This window comes from Ranitomeya variabilis, chromosome 1 (assembly GCF_051348905.1).
Source record: "Ranitomeya variabilis isolate aRanVar5 chromosome 1, aRanVar5.hap1, whole genome shotgun sequence".
Lineage (NCBI taxonomy): Eukaryota > Metazoa > Chordata > Amphibia > Anura > Dendrobatidae > Ranitomeya > Ranitomeya variabilis.
The window spans coordinates 441,767,525-441,792,314 of NC_135232.1; the positions used below are offsets into that span (position 1 = coordinate 441,767,525).

At 42.1% G+C, this 24,790-nt stretch overlaps 1 protein-coding gene across 3 annotated transcripts in view; it reads right to left on the reverse strand.

The window, feature by feature from the left end:
• FSD1L (fibronectin type III and SPRY domain containing 1 like) overlaps nt 1-24,790 on the reverse strand; it is a 67,712-nt gene that overhangs the window by 14,374 nt on the left and 28,548 nt on the right. For all 3 annotated transcript variants that reach the window (XM_077249373.1, XM_077249352.1, XM_077249363.1), the window contains exons 3-9: nt 18,170-18,301; nt 16,926-17,027; nt 11,836-11,858; nt 9,873-9,994; nt 6,823-7,032; nt 3,019-3,117; nt 715-844 (exon numbers count right to left, since the gene is read on the reverse strand). In XM_077249373.1, the coding sequence (XP_077105488.1) occupies nt 715-844; nt 3,019-3,117; nt 6,823-7,032; nt 9,873-9,994; nt 11,836-11,858; nt 16,926-17,027; nt 18,170-18,301 (818 nt within the window). The remainder of the gene's footprint in view (nt 1-714; nt 845-3,018; nt 3,118-6,822; nt 7,033-9,872; nt 9,995-11,835; nt 11,859-16,925; nt 17,028-18,169; nt 18,302-24,790) is intronic.

The window sequence follows — 24,790 nt, forward strand, 5'->3', positions numbered from 1 at the left end:
TTTGTGTGTTCTCCCTGTGTTTGTGTGCGTTTTCTCCAGTTTCCTCCCAAATGTCCAAAGACATAATGATAGGAAATTTAGATTGTGAGCCCCAATGGGGACAGAGATGATAATCTCTGTAAAGCGCTGCGGAATATGATGGGTGTTATAAGCAATGCAACATAATAATATGCCAGTCTCAAAGTTTCCTCCTCTGGTAGGCATGTGCCCACTGCAGCCAGTTACTGGTCACAGCGTTGATAAGTTGCTCACCAGACAGTACACACAGTATGCAATGTGCTCTCTCTAGTGGAAGCCATAGGCAGCCAGAATTTTAGCAATGAATTCATTGCCAAAGCTTGGAGTTCAATATTTGTTACAAAGCTTTCGAAATTCTAACTATTAAAACATATGAAGAATTGAAGCATAGGGACAAAACTGACCATCAACTGAAGGAGGATGGAGGAGCCAGCCACTGATTTTACAAAACCTAAAAGATATTCAATCTGGAGTACAATTGAATGAAAATATCTTGGTCATGCTTTGGTCACTCCATCAGCATGTCCCTATTAAGAAAGATTACCGTAGATTGGATTTCTTAAACTGGTAATACATTTCTGACATATTATGATTGTTCAGGACACGTAGTATTGCAAGTAATACGAAGCAAACTGACATATGCCCTTACACAGAAGGAATGTATGTGGTGAACCATCTAAATCCATTTCCGCTTACCTGCCTTTGTTCTCTTTTCCCTTCACTTTACTTTCTTGACTTTTTCCTCCCATTGGATCCCATTCTACATAGGAGTCTTCAACTTTCAGGTTAAGGTGGGATGATGTGTTGTCCAGACCAAACGTCAGTGCTACATTAAAATAAACATACTTTTTGACATTACAGAAAAAAACCCACTATGCACCTTTTATATTAATGGTATGACAAAGATTCTCCAGGAATGTAATAAAATGGCCTCTGTCACATAATTCAAACACAGCCAGCCCTAGTCACGTGTCAGAATGGGCTGCAGTCTGAATAAACAGAGCTCCCAAGAACACACACCTCTGTATGCTGAGGAGGATGAGCAGTGTGTGACAGAAGAAGAAATAGATCCTCTACTCGGCTGACTGAGGGAGGAGGAGTAAGGCTGAATTAAAAAAAAATCCTTTGTGTTAAATCAACTGAGAAAATGTACGGTATTTCTTCTTCAGTCACACACTTCTCAGCTCAGGTGTGCGCGCTTTCGACACAGCTCCTGTCAATTGACGGACGGGTCTTGGGAGAAATGGTTATTCAGACTGCAGCCCGTTTTGACATTTGAATAGGATGGTTTGTGTTTGAATTATGTGACAGGGGACATTATTATATTACATTCCTGGAGAACCCCTTTAAGTCTGTTTCCGTCGGTCTCCGGTAATTTGGACAGAGCAAAAAAAAGCTTAGCACATCTATAGTATAATAGTAATATGTAGATGCACGTATCATGAGGATGACATACACATATGTACAGTATTTAAGCACTAAGCACCAGCACTCTGCAATTGATGAATATATACGCTCTACTAAAGCTATACAGGTTACAAAATGGTGATGTACTTGGTTAAGACTTTTGATCATTATTGCGTAAGCCCATCTACCACCATCAAAGTGACCTCATCTCAGATGGCACCCTAAATTCTATAAATGCCATGTGCCTAGATCTCAATGAACGAGGGAAGAATATGATCCAGATGTACTTTGTACTAATTAAAATGGGAGGATAACAGGGTGTACTAGAACTGCAAAATATACCAAAAGCCCTAATGGAAAGCACATACCACATATGCTGTAGTTGACACTTTAAGAGCCTTTGTCAAGGAACTTTTTCATTTCATTACAAAGCCAGGGTAGAAAAAAAAATAAAATAAAATTCTAAAAGCAACAGGTTTCCTAAAAATGAATTTTTGCCTTCACATTAGAGCTCAAAAGACCATCTGTAAAAAAAGGGTTAAAACTGTGCTCACAGATACCCAGAAGATGGGAAAAAAATGGGCAAACAGAAAAGCAACTCAGGTTTTGTCTCCGAGGCTTTAGAGCGCTCACCAGTAGTCAGCTCCAGTTGCAGCCTGGCTCCTACTAATGTGAAGTGACTCTTTGGCGTGAAAGCCTGAGAACAAGTTGACATGTCTTCAGCCACTTCAGTTCTCTATCCTGACCTTATTACCATAGTTTAGAAATTCCTCAGGGTAAATTAGTTTCTACTAGAAAAAAATATCTTTAATCTGAGATCACAGAAGGCGTTGTTCAACTTATCCTACTAATGTTACCAGTATTGAAGCTTCACAAGGGAAAAAAAGAACCCAACAAACAGAAACCTTCAGTTATAAAGACATTTCTAAATTATCCACGAGACAGGAAAAAACAAGGTTATCATGAGGCCATGTGGGGATCTTCTGGATGAGATCATGATAGGGGAAATCTGCTCAAAATTATCTTTCAAGAGGTTATTGGTGCAGGTGGGTAGATCACCTTAGTAACGCATGATTGGGGGCAGCACTCCAATCCTTGGTCATAGTTTAGAGATCGCATGAATGTTGTTGAAAAGCCGACAAAAAATTGTAATGATAGGACTGTTTCCTGGGGGTGTTCTACAGTTCTATACAGCCAGTACAGGTTCATCTGTCTGGCAAGGACCACTATTTTGGATCATGGCAATTCTAGTAGTCAAAAAACAAGGCTAGCAGAAAACAGGCCTGCTAAAACCACACGGACTCTCACACAAGTCATATAGTAGTAGAGGGAAAATGGTCAGGGAAGTACAGCGGCATCTTCTATGGGCACTAAACTGAACGTACTTGGACACTTGGTTGTCACCCGTAGAAACGAAACATCTGATAAATCGACAATGGCTAAAAAGAATATGATGGGATATACAGTGAAAGTAATAGGGAGAGGAGATCTTTAGCAGATAGCTTTGGCAAGTGAGGAGGAAGATGGACAATTAGCTAGCTAAATGGATAGTTCGCCATTTATCGATTCAGACAGCGTCACTTATTACGGTACCTTTGGTTTCCAGTGTGACTGGATCTGAGTACTCCCCTGCTACAGCTTTGTTACAAGCACGTATTCTGAAGTTCATAAACTTGGAGTCAAACTTCAAACCTGTAGGTGAAAACGATGAAAATGAAACCCCTAAAATACGATTTGGGAAAGAAATGGTAACATTGATAGGAAATGGGTAACTTAATGAAGAGTAAATGACCGGACAGGTTTCTCAACTATTATTGAAAAATATGGAAGGAACACATGCGAAAAAGTCACTATGCTTGAAGCAACCCTTCTACCATGGCAGTAAAAAAAGTACCGTAATTTTACATTTCTCATGTGTAGTCACTTCCTAGTGCACTCCGTTTGCCGCCTCCTCTAAAATCACAATGATTTTCCTCTTGCATCCAAAATGGGCACTGGGCAGTATATGGCAAGTCTAAACCATGCCTCCCTAACCTGTCCTGTGACTAGAGTTTGGAAAAACAGAGCATGGTTTAGACTTACTACCTCGCTCCCCATATCAGATACAGGAGGAATGGAAATGGAATACCGATTTGAGAGAAGAAGGCAGTAAAGGGCAAGTGGAGGGCAACTGGTAAGGTGACACTGAACACGAAAAATGTAAAGTCATGTTTCAGTACCAGGATGGAGGGTTACTTTGAGGAGTAAATGTTATAAAAAAAAAAAAAAAAAAAAGTGCAAGTACTTTTGTAAATATGTGACAGCAGACTTGCGAACAGGATTCTCCAGTGTTGGCGGTTATGTGACTGCAAGTATACAATATGCATACTCTCGACCACATTCAGACTAGATGGTCACGGCCTCGTTTGATGCAAGATTATTGAGAAAGGCCAGAAACTGTATAGTTGGGAGTACGCAAATCGCACAGGTCACATGACTGCTGCAGGCACCCAAGAATCTCCATGAGGATTTGTAAGTCTGTAGTCACAGAGTAACTGCAGACTGTAAAACCCCTTTAATGCAGATAGTTACATACCCTGGACTTAAATGGAATCTGTTGGACCAAACTGACAGTATAAACTAAGCACACAGCCTTGTAGGGAATATACAGGTGCGTCTCACAAAATTGTATCATCAAAAAGTTACTTTATTTTAGTTCTTCAATACAAAAAGTGACATTTATATACACTGCTCAAAAAAATAAAGGGAACACTTAAACAACAGAATCTAACTCCAAATAAATCAAACTTCTATGAAATCAAACTGTCCACTTAGGAAGCAACACTGTTTGACAATAAATTTCACATGCTGTTGTGCACATGGAATAGACAGCAGATGGAAATTATTGGCAATTATCAAGACACACTCAATAAAGGAGTGGTTCTGCAGGTGGGGACCACAGACCACATCTCAGTACCAATGCTTTCTGGCTGATGTTTTGGTCACTTTTGAATGTTGGTTGTGCTTTCACACTCGTGGTAGCATGAGACAGACTCTACAACCCACACAAGTGGCTCAGGTAGTGCAGCTCATCCAGGATGGCACATCATTGCGAGCTGTGGCAAGAAGGTTTGCTGTGTCTGTCAGCATAGTGTCCAGAGGCTGGAGGAGCTACCAGGAGACAGACCAGTGCACCAGGAGATGTGGAGGGGGCCGTAGGAGGGCAACCTAGCAGCAGGACCACTACCTCAGCCGTTGTGTAAGGAGGAACAGGAGGAGCACTGCCAGAGCCCTGCAAAATGACCTCCAGCAGGCCACAAATGTGCACAAACGGTTAGAAACTGACTCCATAAGGATGGTCTGAGTGCAGGACACTTGGCATTTGCCACAGAACACCAGGATTGGCAAATTCACCTCTGGCGCCCTGTGCTCTTCACAGATAAAAGCAGGTTCACACTAAGCACATGTGACAGACGTGGCAGAGTCTGGAGACGCCGTGGAGAGCGATCTGCTGCCTGCAACATCCTTCAGCATGACCGATTTGGCAGTGGGTCAGTAATGGTGTGGGGTGGCATTTCTTTGGAAAGCCGCACAGCCCTCCAAGTGCTCGCCAGAGGTAGCCTGACCGCCATTAGGTACCGAGATGAGATCCTCAGACCCCTTGTGAGACCATATGCTGGTGCGGTTGGACCTGGGTTTCTCCTAATGCAGACCTCATGTGTATAGAGTGTGTCAGCAGTTTCTGCAAGATGAAGTCATTGAAGCAATGGACTGGCCCGCCCATTCCCCAGACCTGAATCTGATTGAACACATCTGATACATCATGTCTTGCACCATCCACAAACGTCACGTTGCACCACAGACTGTCCAGGAGTTGGTGAATGCTTTAGTCCAGGTCTGGGAGGAGATCCCTCAGGAGACCATCCGCCGCCTCATCAGGAGCATGCCCAGGCATTGTAGGGAGATCATATAGGCACGTGGAGGCTACACAGACTACTGAGCATCATTTCCTTGTCTTGTGACATTTCCACTGAAGTTGGATCAGGAAACATTTAACTTCATTTTCCACTTTGATTTTGAACATCATTCCAACTCCAGACCTCCATGGGATATTAGTTGTGATTTACGTTGATAATTTTTAGGTTTTATTGTTCTCAACACATTCCACTATGTAATGAATAAAGACTTACAACTGGAATATTTCATTCAGTGATATCTAGGATGTGGGATTTAGTGTTCCCTTTATTTTTTTGAGCAGTGTATCAATATGGTTCCCCATGGCTTGCACGCCCACTGGCCGGGTCTCAGTCCCTCTCCACATGCATGTCACTTGACAAATAGTAAGGTTTTAATACTAGAGGTAAAAACCATGACTAGATGGACTTAAAGTCTTCCTTCAACCTTAATAACTATGTTACTATGTTACCATAACAAATAGAATCACCTTGACGTAGTGGGATGGCTCTTAACATAATTTTGATAAAAAAAAAAAATTAAATAAGCACCCTATATTATTTTCACACACACTTGCTGTTTAATGCAGGGTGCTTGTTTATTATGTTTTTATCTTGGGTTTTGTCTGTTTAGTGGCCAGTGTCAACATACGCTTACATGATACAATCACGCCAACTTTTAGCCCAATTCATCTCTTTAGGTTTTTTGTAGGGAACATAGCTTCTCTACAAGTCACACCTTGAGGGCTCTCTTCACTGAATCCATTCTGCAGAAACTGACATTTAATCAAATATGCCAATTAGGGAGCTTGGTGCACTCTCAGTGTTGTCAAGAGGTTTTGTGCACAGTTCAAACACTGGTTCTTCGTGTCTCCACCTTATCCCTCCTTTCTTACCAGGCAAGCTACTGATGTCAATCACCAGTGAGTGAGATGGGAATATGCAAAACCAGTGTACGGAATAGTGCACTGAACCTCTTGACCACACCAGGGGTGCACCTAGCTCCTAACTAGAAGATTTAAGCAAACTTCTGTAGAATGGAGGCGGTGAACAGATCACTAAAAAGGTGGGAATTTTATAGGCACCATGTCCCCTAAAAAGCTATGTGCTTAAATGATACTGTCAGTATGGACTAATAGACTCCATTTAAGAAGTCTAGCTTTCTTACACCTACAGAACTATGGTTAGGTGGAAACCTCTTCACAAATGCTAACAGTGAGGCTAATTTGCCATTTATCTCTTTTTATTTCAAAGCTGGTAATTTTTTGCCCTCATCTCGATATAACTCAAGCCAAGAGGAAAAGTAGAAAAAGTAGAGGAGTGGGTAAGCCTCAATGCAATACCTGGAAGAGGTCTCCAATCTACTATGTGGCAGAGAGGTGGACTTTTTGCCCTCTCTGACCTCTTGGTCTGCCATCGGATTAATAGGATATATGTACTAAAGCGGAGTAATAATAAAACTTACCGGAAAGCGTGTACTCCGTTCCCTTTATATTATCAATCATCTCCCAGCACCTCTCATCTTTAACCCTTGGAAGTCCATCATAGTTTGTCTTTCTGTATTCCAGAACATAATGATCAATCTTGTTGTCTTCTTCGGACATTCTCCATACTACTGTCACACAGTTATCAGCAACCATACAATCTGCTGGATCTATTTCTGGAGCTTTGGGCACTGTAAAAGAAAAAGGAAACTCAATCTTTCACTTCTCTACTTAGATAACTGGTCAGTCTACTCCAGCTTGGCTCCATTCACAGGGTTTTGCCTGAGAAAACACTGCTGGCTCCACAAACGACCAGTTTAGACATCAGAGGACATAAGAGCATCATGTTTGTGCAAAGATATAGAAAAAAAAACACCAATTCTTCAGTTTAGGAAAGATTCAGCTTTTTGGCTTCCGATACCCTTATGCTTTAAATCAGTGATGGACGTAAAAGGACAGTCAGCACACTAACACAATTAGCATAGTTAACCATGAAGAATATGAGAAATCAGATCATAAGGGCCAAAAAGAACATCTTAATGAATTATGTAACAGCGGATAGCTGTTGGGAAACGTGATACACAAAGTAACAGACACCTAGATTGGTACATGCAGCTCTGAAGAAGGACTATACATTTTACTGTTTGACATTAAAGGTTTCCCTCTAAAAAGGTTTAAGGCACATTGATTTAACACACGGATCTCCAACCTGGGGCTCATGGGGCCTTGCTGTGTAGCTTGCTGCCATCTGCTAACTTGGCAGAATCTGAGTTTATTGTAAGTACGGTGCCACTTGGACAGCCTTAGAAGATTATCTTGCTCCATTCACTCCTGTATCTGCAAGTCAGAGGTACTAGTGATGATTTTACATGTCATAAAAAGGGATGCATGCTAGATACTGTATCTTCCATCTACCGTGTAATGCGGTGCGAGTCTGACAATACATTTATAGGGGACCAGGCACTTCATGCAGTTACATTTCTGTATTATGTACATTGATGGTGTCATGCGCTCTTTATTACCAATTTGGTGGAGTTTCTCAGTTAAAAAGAGAAGTTGTGATCTTTTACACAACTTTGATAAAGCCCTTCTTGCCACCCACAAGAATATTGCAAATTGATTGCACCTTAGCAAATAGTGTCCTAGATTTTAAATAATGAAATAATAATTTATTAGGAAAAAATTATTAAAACACCCTCCATGATCGTTAAATCTTGGGCATACAAGCCTTTATGTTTTTTATATTATGTTTTTATTTTATGTTCAGCATACTCGAAAAGAGTACATAAAAGATTATCCTTTTAGTCACAAGTCAGTAGAGCTTATTCTCAGCTGTACACAGTCAACTATTTTTGGTTAATACATTTTTTTCACACTAGAGTCCATATGAAACTGTATTGTGCACAGTGGCACAGGGTGAGTTTCAGTTGACACACATGTCTGCAGGTTTTCCTATGCATGTGCACTTTTTTTTCCTTTGATAATGTTTATATGTCAGAGAAAAATTAAAAAGCCATAAGACAGCTCCAGAGAGAAGACATATCACCGGCACTTTGAACGTATGGGATTAATTGAGGCTGGGAAGAGAGAAACTAATTAAAACAAGGGAAATGAGAGAGCAATTGATTTAATCTCCTTTGAAGTAGGGGCCTCCTGCAGTGACCAGGTAATTACAGCTGAGAAATGCTCTGAGAAAAAAAGACAAAAGTCGGACATCCCTATATTCAAGAGGCAGAGAAGTGGAAAATCTAACACTTAGAGGTAACTTGTTCTCTTCAAAGAAAAACTGAACAATTGTAGTTAGACACTGTCTCCAGTGTCCACATATGTATATTGGGGTGTTCATCGATCAAATATTTATGATATATATTCACTCACATCACAGTAAGGCTATTCTAACCACTCAATCTTAATAACGGTCTGATGGATGATGACAATATGTACCGCCTGGGACCTCGAGGTTGAAGATATCCTATAAGCTTAGGATCTCAAAATTCTGAAAGACCTAGCACATCCCACAATCAGCCCCCACGTGAGCTCATCAAGGGTAAGTATGTGTGTGTAACCTTGGGCTAATGAAAAGTAGTATTTGGGTTTGGTCATTTGTCAATCCTAGAAGGTACAGATTGCTGTGGTTTCTGCCAATTTTCTTAAGGAGTACTTCCCTCCGCTAAGCTCAGAGCCATTTCCGTGGCATTATGTTTAAACACACACATAGAGAGATATCTCTACCACATCAGATTCCTGTCATGGGCAGCCCAATCTCCAGACCTGAACCCCATTGAAAACCTCTGGAATGTAATCAAGAGGATGATGGATAGTCACAAGCCATCAAATAAAGAAGAACTGCTTATATTTTTGAGCCAGAAGCAGTGTGAAAGACTGATGGAAAGCATGCCAAGACGCATGAAAGCTGTGATTAAAAATCATGGTTATTCCACAAATATTGATTTCTGAACTCGTCCTGAGTTAAAACATTAGCTTGTTTTCTTTGCATTATTTGAGGTCTGAAAGCACTGTCTTTTTATTATTATTTTCACCATTTCTCTATATAATAATAGAAAATAATAGTGTTCCTTGGGAATAACGCTCTTGTATTTCAATGATACAGAGTAACAGATCTGATTCCATACATCATTGCCCTGAGGGACAGGAAGGAGTACGATGCTTTTGATTCATCAGGAGAAGCATGCCTCTTATAGAATTAGGCGAGGCGCGAAGTGGTTTTCACCATGCCACAAACCTTGCTCTGGTCTCTGCTGGAGTAAGATTTGTGGCGTAGTGAACGCTGTCACTCAAACAGAGGTCTCCATTGCTCCAGCTCCATCTGTTTTGTTGAAGCTGGGCAAAAATGTTGTTAAAAGTCTCAAATTTGTGCCAAAATTTGGGGACTTCAAAGAGTTTTATGCCTGAATTCAGGCATAAAAAGCTTTACCGAAACAGGTCCAATATGTACAAAATATATTCATCCTACTACAGAAAACTCCAACATTACATTTGTCAGGCTATTGATTGCTATAAATACCATTACCTGGTAAGAATTTTAAGGACTGGAGCATTTGTCTTTCTTGGGAAAAATCCACCATCAAATGTGTCATGTTGTCACTGAGCTTTGGTTTCAGTGAAAGACGAAAAGCGGCAGCCATTGTGACCCTTTGGAATAAGAATACAGAGAAAGGGACATCAAAAGTGAGATTCAATATGCACCTATACCAAAATGAATGCCAATGATCTGTTCTATGCCACCAAAACCTGGGATAAGTATCGGTGGAGGAGCTAATCACTGGATAGTCACATATACTTTTTCTACAAGCGCTTTGGTGGCTGAGCAAGAGTGACCTGGGCCAAATATGAAGTAACCAATGCTTTGTATGGTTGGAAACATTTGCTTTAGCTCCATTGGAATAGCCCATTATCATTAGCCATCATCATGTATGTGAAGCATCAGGAATACAGCCACTTCTATTCAGTTTAGTCAGTCTGCCATAGAATTCTACATATTTAGCCCCCGTTCTACTTACTTAGCAAATCTGTCACAAACAGCACTCCCACTATCACAAAGCGTTTCTGTTCCTAGATGTTTTTACAAAGAGTTTGATTGGCAATACACATTAAATAAATGACAGATGAAGCCACATTTTATGTTATTCTAATGTGTGTGGTGAAAGCTCTACAGCCCCCCCAAAGTCTCCCTTCAAGGCAATGAAGGATTGTCCTGTTGGAGCTTTAACATGTCCAATGCAATGCTCCTTTAGGAGATGTATTGTAAGGCTGCAACTAGGTATATTACTTATTCTCTATAATAAATACACATTAATGGTCAAGTTCTTCCAATCCAATCATGCATTTCAATAGGAACAGGCAGATGTAGGTCAGGTCTGCCAACTGGATCGGAACCAGAACTTGTTAGGCTACATCTGAAGAACCTACCTTAAAAAAGTGATAAAATGAATGGCAACAAGTGTCTACTCCCTGATTTTAATGAAAATGGAAGAGACATATTAAAGAGAAGTCTGGAATTACTTCTGGCAGTCAACTGAATGGTGCAGACATGCGATACCAGGCATGGCCAGCAATGAAAATGACAAAAAAAAAAAAATAGACCCTTTACCCACCAAAAAAAATATGTGTTCTTATTTTAGCATTTGGAGACATTTCATTAGAAACATACGTCCTTGTAAACAAGAAAACCTATGAAACCCAAGAGGAAATCCAATGATTTGGTGTTAAAGGGGTTTTCCCATGAACAAAGTACATTTAATCAACAGATCTTGGAATAATAATCATTTTCACAATTGATGTATTAAATAAAATGTTCCTGTGCTGAGATAATCTTATAAATGTGTCCCTGCTGTGTACTGTGTAATGGCCGTGTCTGACCGTACAGGGACATGGTCTGATCATACCACAGCTCCTGGGCAGGGGAGGAAGCAAAAGAGAGTGTACAGACAAGACAGCATGGGATCACAGCTGATTCTGTGAGGTAAAACATTTTCTGCTTGTTTCTAAACATGTTTTACCTCACAGAAAGCATCTGTGATCCCGTGCTGTAACATCTGTATACTTTTGCTTCCTCCCCTGCCCAGGAGATGTGATATGATCAGACCATGTTCCTGTACGGTCAGACACAGCCATTACACAGTAGGGGCACATTTAGATTATCTCGGCACAGGGACATTTTTTTAAGCACATCCAATTGTGGAACTTATTTTTAATCCAAGATCTGTTGATTAAATGTACTTTGTTCGTGGGAAACCCCTTTAAGTTGGCACAACATGCCCAGCAAACCACCCTTAGCAAATAATGGGGTGTTTAAATGTCAGATTTTCTGTCACCTAAATTTATGTGCACTGCCAAATTATGCGATCTGCTCTGTAATAGCTATGGTAGAATAGCACACAAAATACACTGCAGTCATAATATCCAAAACACAAACATTTATGGTTAAAAAAAAAAAAAGGAAAAAAAAAAAAAAAAGGATAATGGTACAGTACCTATCCTTGATCTGTCTGGCAGCCTTGGTGCAAGAAGGAGAGAGAAAGCAAAGTTAGTGTATCCATGCAAGTGAAGGAGGGCAGCAAACTCCATGCAGGATTGTAGGGCAAGAAGAGAGAAAAAAACAAAATCACAGCCAGGTCCTGCGCACATGTAAGTAGTCATTGTGTAAGCCGCTCTTCAGAAAGACAAGAGACAGCAATGTTAATTCGAAGCGTTAGTCATCAGGCATCAAAGAAAAGAGCACAACAAAAACACTTTCTTGAACGGAGAAATGACACTGAAAGTACCATCCACCATTACCTTCTCTTATAGGGAAGCTATCAAATCAATGGAACCTCCAAAACTATTTAGATGATCATGTCGCTCTCTGAAAGATAGTGTCATCCACACCTCTATTGATGAATATGTTGCTCACTGACTGAAAAATCACTTTCCTAATTCATGTCCAAGTGGGGTCTGGCGGAACAGAGACCTAGACACAGCCTCCGTAGGGGCCGGCACTCTGCGTCCGTCCCAGGGTGGCTGACTGTCCAGAAATTCCAGGACAGTCTAATAAGCACTTTTTTCCCTGTCCATACAAAATGTAGATAACAGTTTTAATTTTTATTTCTATGTTAAAATTCTATGTAGATGAGGGGGAGGAGCTAGAGGCAGAGCTCCTCCTTCCTACCACCTATAGAATATTATCAGTAGCAGCCGCCATCTCCTATCTCAGTAATGGGAAAGTCTTCACTGAATACAGAGTTTATCTCAGAAATGAGAATTTTGATAATGACTGATGAATTCTGGCAGAGAAAGAAGCAAATTCCACCTATAAGATATATTACACAGCGGTTTATTTTCACGTGTACTATTGATAAATGGAATAAAAATTAAAACGACGGTTACTCGTTAAGGCGTCCGCCAGTTGTTTTTTGAAGCTGAAGAAACATACAGATTATTTTGATTGTAATTCCTATTTTACAGTTTACAGTGAATGCAGCTGTCAGAATTATGGGCTGTAGCAATGTGTCACTTAGAACCATAATGATTTATCATGGTTTTCCAATATCTATCCGTGACGTTTTGATGAGCTGTCCAGAAAAAAAATGTGTTTTTTTTTTGTTTGTTTTTTTTAAAGTCGAGTCCTCAACCCTGGTCCGTCTGTGTGTTACATGATTCAGCGCACCAATTTTGCAGTACAAATGAGTATAAAAAATATATAAAGAAAAGGAGTTGATGTCGTTTTGACATCAGGATAAATCGACACTCCGCATTGAAAAGCCAGCGAAGCTCGTTACACTATAGTAAAGTCTTCCACATTTCATGACAAGCGACAGATTGGAGTGCTGCTGAAAAGGTGACATTTTCCCTTCTGTTCCCAGAGACCGTGCAGAGAATGGAGAAGCATTGTCGACAATTCTTCCCACGTCTGGAAGGCTTGTGTTTGGTTAGTGATGTCATCCCTACGCTCCGCTGCTTCCCAATGCCGCCTACCAAGCTATTCATTGTGCACTTTGCTGCCCATCTGTAGGATTTTAAAGCCTGCCTTGTTTCACAGAACTTGCGGACTAAAGTTAGAACTTCACCATTTGTTCCCAAATTAAAGTTTCTCATATGAAGCAGAGAATTTATGGTATAATTGTCATAAAATAAAGGTTTTTGATCTTTTAAAAGGTGGCAGAAATTCACTAAACCACATTTTATAAAACAAGGAGGAGCCAGCTAAAGTTTACTTTAGGCACTAAAAATACAGCTGTTTGTATCAGGGTAATAAAGACGTATACACCATTCTAAGTCTTTCATCACAATACGACTGATGAAACCAAGCACATGTGCTCAGTGCACCCTTGGTGTGGTCATACGCTTCAATATACTCTAACTTGTTTTCCATTTATCTCTACAGAGACAGAAGGAAAACACCTACGGTATATGAAACGCATGTTGAACTATTCAGCCATCTCAAAAGGTCCAACCAAGCATCTGAGCTTGGTTTGTACAGTCTTTTTGCATGCTCTTTAAAGCTGGGTTAACAACATGCACTAGTATTTTCATTTCTTGTTCTGTATAACATAATGTGGTCCATCACTTTCAGGAAAAAAAAAAAAAAAAAGCTTTGCTTAATTTTTATAGGCATTTTTGACAGAATCTGAGACTGGTTCAAAGTCTATCAAAAAATGAGCAGTCACTTTTCCACATGTAGGACACAGGTGGATCTCTGTTATTTAAAGAAGCACTCCAGCATTTTTATGCTCTTAATATGTTGCAATCATATTATATAGCGCCGCCTACTTACAATTGCTCATTTTGCCCTTCTACCCAGCTAATTCTTCTCTTCTTTGCTCTATGTAAAAACAGAAAGTCTCTTGTCCCTGCAGAAATCATTCCACTATTCAACTCCTGACTCAGCTGCTCCCTTCTCCCCCCTGCCATTGACTTTTGCAGTGATGACTCAAGTAGGGAAAACTGGCCTCCTGTTTCTACATAGAGCTTGCAAATTGTCTCTTCAGAGAGGAAGAGGACTAGAACTCTAGTGCCACCTACTGGAAGTAGCAATCCTAACAGTCAATGTCGACCCTTTAAGCATTGCGGCTTTAAGTCTCCTCATCTCCACATGCTTAACATGTCACTCTCCGCAAGGAGGAACAATACTTCTTGGATCCCGATACAAAGAGCTTAGAAGGATTCGGCTAGTCAGTTTTTAATCACGTGATATCTTAATAAACCTAATGGAAAATAGAAGAATTTACTGGGCAGAAAGGCAAAATGAGCAATTTTGATATGCCCAATATGATGATTGCAATATACGGTATTAAGAAGATAATTTTGATGGGAATTCTTCGATACACTGGTTATGCACTTTAGAAAGTTGTCAGCTAGCTATTTAAAGGGGAGTAAAGGCCACCATACGCATTTGTCTAAAGAGAACAGCGCTAGACAATATCAGAGGGATCAGTTGATGGTCTAAAAAGTATGGAGATCTACCAAAGTATACTGCTTTGTTGGATTTACAATAGCCTATCATTTGTTCTACTATAAATAAGCTGCTGCCACTGGAGTCTGGCAGTGGCTCTCAGAGAGAACACAGGAGCGATAGGCTGAAATTAGCATTCCTGTGTATGTGAGAGATGCCTGTCATCCGACAATGTGTAAGGAGGTCTGGCAGCACCGAAATAAAATAAAACAAGACTGGAGTGGTGCAACTAATCTAAGCTCCCTACCGCTAGTATTATACCTACCAGCTGCTGTCTTCATCTGTTATCAGCGCCGCTCCAGTTGGTCTTCTGCTCTGTTTGCTGGTTGGGCCAGAAGTCACTACTCAGTGTAAATCTATGAGAGCCAAAACAAGGCTCTCAGAATTACAATGAGAGCTTGTGACCGTAACTCTGACTTCCGGTCAGCCAGAAGTTCCGCTCACAGATGTTGGATCAGGACTGGTACGGCACTGGGAAGAGTTGAAGACAGCAGCTGGTGATTATTATATTAGGGGCAGGAAAATTATATTAGGGGCAACACTCCAGCTCTGAAATAAAACAAAAAAAATGCTGGCGTTCAGCTTTAAGGTAATATAGCCCTTCTCTCCTGGGAACTAACGGACCAACAACTCGATCTTTCTAAATCTGTCATTGAGGAAAATTCAGGAAGCCCTTGTACACATTAGGTGCTCGACAGGTCCCACCGGTTTCAGTCAACATGAAATCTAATGTGTATGGTCAGCCTTACATCACAGCAGTGATTAGTCAGATACTATTCAACGTGACAAGCAATAAACACAAGCATCTTGGTATCTACCAGCCCACGCTGACCTAGTAACAGCTTACAGAGGTAGATCACTTTACAAAGGCAAAATTGCGGTTATGTCAGAAGTAAACAGAATCTGACGGCAGGACAGCTGTATGATGAGCAAACAATATTGGATGCAATGGCATCATACTAATGGGAGTTTCACCAGTCTTAAGATGGTGTCATCAGTATGATGCCAAGTCACAACTAACAGATTATACAAAAGGATCCTTTCAAATTTCAGGATCAGAATAAAACGATCAATTATGGCATACTTAAGCAACTCATTTCATTTTTTTTAGGCTTTATTCACTCATCAGTAATTTTGGTTTGCCAAAACCACCGCGTGTCTCCAAAACACAGAACCGGTGTCAATCTTTCAATTACAGTTTTTCTCTGTCAGTTCCAATCCTGGTTTTGGCAAACAAAAAAAGGTCTTAAAAAAACTATGGTCAGTTGCGAGTTATGCCATGTGACATCTTTTAGTTCTTCTGGAATTGAAAGAAGATAGGGCAGAAAGTTCTGAAAAAGATCACTATGAGCCCTAGAAATATTAAATGCCCTTTATAGGGTTTACAGCGTTAGTAGTTCACATTTATTTTGGTTGTGACATTTCAAAGGATCCTTAATTTTGTATGTGCAATTAGTCTTCATTGGGCATCATACCAATGCCACCATCCTAAACGGGTAGCCCAGGCTTAGCAGAAAAATCTGCAGTCACTATGCGTGACTGTAAATTGCTGAATCGTGACAGCGGTAGGCATGTACCTTGCCGCTCGAAACTCTGCCTCTCCACTGTTCTCTGCTGGACACTGTTGACAAGCCTGCAGTGATGTGATGTATACATCATGTGACCACTGCAGCCAATCACTGGATTCAGCAAGGTAGCCAGAATAAGACTGCTGACCCAGCGACTGACCGGAGAGCTCAAGTGTTGTAGACATAACTTCACTACTACAGCTCTGTTACCAATTACCAGTATGGAGCAGCGGAGACGTGACGCTGGGGTGGCAAAGGTAGGTAACTAGCGCTTAGTTTACCATTTTGCAAGGTCAGCAGACCCAGCCATTGTTTTTAATGACAATACCTTTAGGTAACGTGTAGCTTGGCGCCTAAAGTATTGACCAGTAGTCAGCATAGTTATGGCCGATCTGAATATAGTAAAACAAGAATGCTATGAAACCAGTGGAGGTGCCTAGCTATGCCCCTAAATATACTCATGCAAAGGCAATCCATGCTCCTACAAGTAACCATGTAAGTATACATGTAAAAAATGTATGAAGAAACATGTCTAAGGGTTCTCTTCAATGTCACATTTCTGTACCTTGGTAAACTCCTCAGGCTCCTTTACGTCCATCGACCGTGAAGCAAACTCTAATAGCTCCTCTGAGCTCTCCAAGGCATTTGTACATTGGGACAGCTGATTCTAGAACAGAATGGCGATATCAGAGGGCAATGTTAAGGGGGAGTTTGGAGTGACATCATGTCATTGAAGAGCAAAGATATTATCAATCAAAATCCATAAAGCTACTTATTCAAAATACCCAAATCTGAAAGGGAATCAATCATAAGAAAAATATCTGCTGTCTAAATAAGTTTTTAAGTACTTGAAAAATGGTAATTGTTTGGATATTTTATCTTACATATCATGATCTTTCATAAAAGAGAGAAAAAAAAAATAGTGATTCTGCAATTTTCACACTGCCCACTACAATTTCTTTAGACTCCTATTTCCTGTTCTTTAAGGAAGAGTTTACAGGAGTTTCATCATCAGAGGCAGGATTACAATGACAGGTAAGACGTCTATACACAGCTGATGGATTAAGGCGATGTCACAGTTGATCTTACTCCCCATCTCTGATCTTTATACATGCTCATTAAACACTTCAGTACCAAAGATAGGGTCACAATCTAACCATTGTGCCTATGTACATGTGTTGTTTCCTCAAACAAAAGGAAGTTATAGTCTTAAAAAGCCCAAATGATCAGTATGAAAATTGTTCATAGCACAATCTATTTAAGGCCATGTTCCCAACTTCAGTATTTGGTCAGTATTTTACATCAGTACGTGTAAGCCAAAACCAGGAGTGGAACAGTCAGAGGAAAAGTATAATGGGAACACGTCACCACTTCTGTATTTTTCGCTCACTTATGTTTTTGACTTACAAATACTGATGTCAAATACTGAAGGTGGGAACACGGCCTTAAGAATAAACACACATTACCAAAAATGTTTTGAACATTCATTTAACACAAAAAGATGATTTAATCAATGGGTCATTTTCAGAGGATCGCTTCCCTCCAATCTATGCTTGAGATCAATTTAATAAAAAATCCAATTTACCAATAAGTTTGCTTTTTGAGACTCTGAGTAAACCAGAAACCCAAGCAATCCACAGCAAAATTGAAGTAGTTGCTCCTGGCCTAATTTAATTCCAAAACCCAAATAAAAAGTATAGGCCTGTTTATACATACATATGATGTACATGTAAATCTTAATTCCATAAAGAGGAGTCAACTATCAGTATCCAGTAATAGACATAAAATTACCAATAAGCGCACACTCACCTGTAACTCCTGGCATTTGTGGGCTTGTTCTTGCTTTATACTGTTAGTCATGCTCTCTTTCATCTCGTCGAGCACTGAGTAAAGGCCATCAAACTCTTCATCCAAGTCTGACAGCACTTTGGTAGAGTTTGCCTTCAAAACAAAGCCAAGGTAGAGATCACCAATCGCCCCATAAATAAAATGTATCTAAAGTCTCTAAAACTAATTAACGTATATTGAGTTTAACCAAATTTGTCGATGGGCTGTTTTTTTTTTCCCAGGGCTCAAACAACTATTTGCACACCCTTTTATTGTCTATCCTAAATGAATAGTCCTCTGGGGAAAGATGCCATTAAACAAATAGCAGAAGGCATTCATTGCTCTCCTTAGTTAACAGCGCCAGACGGCTACTTGTGCGATGGACTCATTAAGGCCCCGTCTCACATAGCGAGATCGCTAGCGAGATCGCTGCTGAGTCACAAGTTTTGTGACGCAACAGCGACCTCCATAGCGATCTCGCTATGTGTGACACGTACCAGCGATCAGGCCCCTGCTGCGAGATCGCTGGTCGTGTCGGAATGGCCTGGACCTTTTTTTGGTCGTTGAGGCCCCGCTGACATCGCTGAATCGGTGTGTGTGACACCGATCCAGCGATGTCTTCACTGGTAACCAGGGTAAACATCGGGTTACTAAGCGCAGGGCCGCGCTTAGTAACCCGATGTTTACCCTGGTTACCAGCGTAAATGTAAAAAAAAACAAACAATACATACTCGCCTTCTGATGTCCGTCAGGTCCCTTGGCGTCTGCTTCCTGCTCTCACTGACTGCCGGCCGTACAGTGAGAAGTGAGAGCACAGCAGTGACGTCACCGCTGCGCTCTGCTCTCAGTGTACGGCGGCTCAGTCAGAGAGCAGGAAGCAGACGGCAAGGGACCTGGACACCGAAAGGCGAGTATGTACTGTTTGTTTTTTTTGGTAACCAGGGTAAACATCGGGTTACTAAGCGCGGCCCTGCGCTTAGTAACCCGATGTTTACCCTGGTTACCCGGGTGCTGCAGGGGGACTTCGGCATCGTTGAAGACAGTTTCAACGATGCCGAACTCGTTCCCCTGATCGTTGGTCGCTGGAGAGAGCGGTCTGTGTGACAGCTCCCCAGCGACCACACAGCGACTTACCAACGATCACGGCCAGGTCATATCGCTGGTCGTGATCGTTGGTAAATCGCTAAGTGAGACGGGGCCTTTAGTCCCCGCCATACAAGTGACTGTCTGATGCCTATTAGCCAAACAGAACACCAGATGCAGTGTCCCTGGTCCAAATAATTACTTTTAAGACGGCTCCTAGGAATGTAAGCAGGTTGTAGAACAGGCAAATGTAAGGAAATGTAGAGGGAGTCTGTCAACACAGAGTGACTGCTCAAACCAAGCACAGCACCTGGTCAGAAACCTAGCACTAGAAAATAAATAAATAAAAAAAGATCACCTTTAGTGTCCAAATCCATTTCAGTGTTTCACCAAAATACTTCTTTATTCAAATATCCTAATGAGGCGCTCTGTGCACCCTTGGCATAGCCGATCAGTTCAATTTACCTTCCCACCGACTCGTTTTCCCTTTGATCTCTAACCTCTCCTGTGTCCTGGGATGGATAACGAGGGTGGAGATGGAAAGCAAGTAGGTGGGAGGGTGCAATAAACTGCTCGGGCCACACCGAGGGTGCACTAAGAATCTTATTAGCATACATGAATAAAGAACCATTTCTAGAAAATACGGCAATAGATTTGGACACTAAATGTAGGATATTTAAGGTGGCTGGCTATATTCGCTACAAGATACTGTGCATGGTTTGGACAGTCATTTTGTGCCAACACACTTCCCTTAAAAGGAACCTGTCAGCAGGATTGTGCACAGTATTCTATACAGTGTCAGGTTGGTGCCGTTATACTGATTAAAATGCTACCTTGATTGATGAAATCCGTCTTGTGGTTGTTTTTAATCTTTATTTTCAGTTTTGAGTTAATGAGATTCTCGTGCTCCGGGGCGGCCTGTGGGGTCTTCATGTGGTGCTCTGATTAGGTATTCATACTGATGGCTTATGACAGGTCACTGATCCCTCACTGACCTGCCCCTTAGTTTACATAATGAAGACCTGTACATACTGAAGAAAAAAAACAAAAAAAATGGAGACTGCCAAGAGCTGCAATGGCGTGGGCGTGCAGGGTGTGCAGTGAGAAGGTCCTTTGCTGAGACCTGGAGATACTGCTATTAATCAGAGACACTGGACACAAGTGTGAGGGTGTGCAGTAGGAAGCTCCTCTGCTGAGACCTGGAGATACTGCTATTAATCAGAGACACTGGACACAAGTGTGAGGGTGTGCAGTAGGAAGCTCCTCTGCTGAGACCTGGAGATACTGCTATTAATCAGAGACACTGGACACAAGTGTGAGGGGTGTGCAGTAGGAAGCTCCTCTGCTGAGACCTGGAGATACTGCTATTAATCAGAGACACAAGTGTGAGGGGTGTGCAGTAGGAAGCTCCTCTGCTGAGACCTGGAGATACTGCTATTAATCAGAGACACAAGTGTGAGGGGTGTGCAGTAGGAAGCTCCTCTGCTGAGACCTGGAGATACTGCTATTAATCAGAGACACAAGTGTGAGGGGTGTGCAGTAGGAAGCTCCTCTGCTGAGACCTGGAGATACTGCTATTAATCAGAGACACAAGTGTGAGGGGTGTGCAGTAGGAAGCTCCTCTGCTGAGACCTGGAGATACTGCTATTAATCAGAGACACAAGTGTGAGGGGTGTGCAGTAGGAAGCTCCTCTGCTGAGACCTGGAGATACTGCTATTAATCAGAGACACAAGTGTGAGGGGTGTGCAGTAGGAAGCTCCTCTGCTGAGACCTGGAGATACTGCTATTAATCAGAGACACAAGTGTGAGGGGTGTGCAGTAGGAAGCTCCTCTGCTGAGACCTGGAGATACTGCTATTAATCAGAGACACAAGTGTGAGGGGTGTGCAGTAGGAAGCTCCTCTGCTGAGACCTGGAGATACTGCTATTAATCAGAGACACAAGTGTGAGGGGTGTGCAGTAGGAAGCTCCTCTGCTGAGACCTGGAGATACTGCTATTAATCAGAGACACTGGACACAAGTGTGAGGGGTGTGCAGTAGGAAGCTCCTCTGTGGCGTGTGGGTGGCCTCTCAGCACCCGGAGTATCTCCAGGGTGTTAGTGGAGCACATTTCCCTCCACATGAGGGAGGCCAGAGCTTCCTACTGCACAAGTTCACAAGATTGTTTTATCCTGTTTAAAGGGGTTGTCCATCTCTCTGAAGAGCCTTTCTAACCATTAATACACTTTAATTAGCCAAGGTGTCTCATTTGTCGAAATCAACCACAGGTCACTTTACTGTTCTGTATGGGTCTGTTGGCACTTACACTGAAGTCAGGTTTGGATGGCCAGTGAGTCCCTGAGATAACGATGAAAGTTGCCTGGGCTCCCTTCTCAAACGTAGAACGTGCTGAAAAACCTGGTGCATACAGTGACAAGGAGAAGGAAAGCCCACCACAAACAGCAGGCGGCATTGCTGATGTTGGGTTCAGATGCAGTCACTCATTGGGTGTACGAATGTGACGTCATCGCTGAAATCCAAATAGTCACATTGCCAGATGCCGGTTCAGGCTATGTGCACACATCCGGAATTGCAGCGGAAATTTCGCAACTGTGCCTCGGATAAAAACGCATGCGGAATTCGCATGCGTTTTCCCGCTAAACACTAGTGTTCGACAAGCGTAATTAGCTTGCAGAATGCTAGCGTTTTCCAAGCGATCTGTAGCATCGCTTGGAAAACTGATTAACAGGTTTGTCACACTTGTCAAACATAGTGTTTGACAAGTGTGACCAACTTTTTACTATTGATGCTGCCTATGCAGCATCAATAGTAAAAGCTCTAATGTTAAAAAAATCGTGATATTCTCACCTTCCGGTGTCCCTCTCAGCGTTCCCGCTCCTCGCGATGCTTCAGTTCCCAATAATGCCTAGCGGCCAGGGGCAGATTATAATAGGGTCAATCTGGGCGGTAGCCCAGGGCCCAGTGGTCTGGGGGCAATATGCTGGACACACTGTCTGGGGGCAATATGCTGGACACACTGTCTGGGGGCAATATGCTGGACACACTGTCTGGGGGCAATATGCTGGACACACTGTCTGGGGGCAATATGCTGGACACACTGTCTGGGGGCAATATGCTGGACACATTGTCTGGGGGCAATGCTGGACACATTGTCTGGGGGCAATGCTGGACACACTGTCTGGGGGCAATGCTGGACACACTGTCTGGGGGCAACGCTGGACACACTGGGGCAGATTGCTGGACACACTGGGGCAGAATGCTGGACACACTGGGGCAGAATGCTGGACACACTGGGGCAGATTGCTGTACACACTGTCTGGGGGCAATGCTGGACACACTGGGGGCAATATGCTGGACACACTGGGGCAGATTGCTAGACACACTGTCTGGGGGCAATGCTGGACACACTGGGGGCAATATGCTGGAGACACTGGGGCAGATTGCTAGACACACTGGGGGTAATATGCTGGATACACTGGGGGCAATATGCTGGAGACATTGGGGCAGATTGCTGGACACACTGGGGGTAATATGCTGGATACACTGGGGGCAATATGCTGGAGACATTGGGGCAGATTGCTGGACACACTGGGGGCAATATGCTGGACACACTGGGGGCAGGACTGGAGGCATGGGCAGAATGTAGATACGGGGCATGATTGGAGACACGGGGCAGAATGAAAGACATGGGGCAGGATTGGATCATGGGGCAGGATGGATACGATGGAGACAGATGGGGCAGGATGGGGAGATCATATGGGGTAGAATGGATACTCATGAGGGCAGGATGCGAGAACATATGGCTGGAGCCAGGAATGAGATACACGGGGCCAGGATGGGGAATATTATTACCATAGGGGCTAATTAAGGGATATTATTACTGCAGTGATGTATTTATTTTATTTTTGAGTATACTGTTTTAAATGGGGGAGCGGTCCTGTTACTGTGCAGAGTGACACTCACCTTTTTTTTCTTCATGTGGTGTAATGTACAAGTTGGGAAAAATTAAGTAATGTGTTCTGCAAGCGGAGCTCTAGATAACGGTGTTATTTCCTGCAGAAACGAGCCCTGGCTGGAAGAAATGATGGCGGTCTGTGCTGCATGAAAGATGAAGAGACGTCACTGGTGAGTCAGTGTTACCTATACACTGACACTATACACTGTATACTGTATACAGAGGTCCTGTGTATAATGTCACCAGTGATCACTGTATTACCTCTACACAGACACTGCAACCAAGTACAGATCTCCTGTGAATACTGGCACTGATGGTGATAGTATTGTGTTTTTGTTTTGTTTTTTTAATTACTGCTCAGTATTGTAGTATTCAGTCACTATGTGGTGGTAATATGTGGTCTGGAAATGGTGTTGCAGTATTTGTCCCTTGTATGTGCTATTTGGTCACCAAGTATTTGTTACTTGTATGTGATATTATTCGATCACTGTGGTTGTAATATGTGGTCTGGTCATGGTGCGGTGGTATTTGTTCCTTGTATGTGATATTATTGGTCATTTAAAAAATGTAAAAATAAATCAAAATATACCTAAATTGTATTGCATAATTTAACAAATATTTAATAGGTTACAGTAGAGTAGGGCCCGGTCAAAAGTGTCTACCGTGTTATGGTGGCGGCTTAAAAAATCTTTGTAACATGACACACATGACCCCGTCACATGACCCCGTCACATGACCGGGGGGGCCCATAGTGTCTGAACAGCCCAGGGCCCTGGCTACCCTTAATCCACCCCTGCTAGCGGTAATGACCTCAGATGACGTAGCGGTCTCGCAAGACCGCACGTCATCACAGGTCATTGCAGTGAAGCATCACTGGGAACGGAAGCATCGAGAGGAGCGGGAACGCTGCGAGGGACGCCGGAAGGTGAGAATATCACTATTTTTTTTTTTTTTTAATTATTTTTAACATTAGAGCTTTTACTATTGATGCTGCATAGGCAGCATCAATAGTAAAAAGTTGGTCACACTTTCAAACACTATGCTTGACAAGTGTGACCAACCTGTTAATCTGTTTTCCAGCGATGCTACAGATCGCTTGGAAAACGCTAGCATTCTGCAAGCTAATTACGCTTTTTTTAACAATTATATGGTTCTCAGGGCCTGGAGGAGAGTCTCCTCCACCCTGAGTACCAACCACACATGATTGGCTTACTCCCCGCATGGTGGGCATAGCCACATGCAGAAAGTAGGCGGATCAATGCATTCCTGTGTGCGTGGAATCCCCGCGATTCCGCACAAGGAAAAAACATACTGCATTTTTTTCCGGAATGCGATTCCGCCACAGAAAAAAACGCAACATGTGCACAAAAACTGCGGATTGCATTCTAATAATAGGATGTTTAATGTATGCGTTTTTTTTCATGGTCTGATCGTGTTTTTATAGCGAAAAACTGCGAAAAAAAACGAGATAAATCCTGAACGTGTGCACATAGCCTTAGACAAATGAGACACTGAAGGTAATCAATGGAATAGTAAGGTACACATATTGACTAAATTGATGGCTT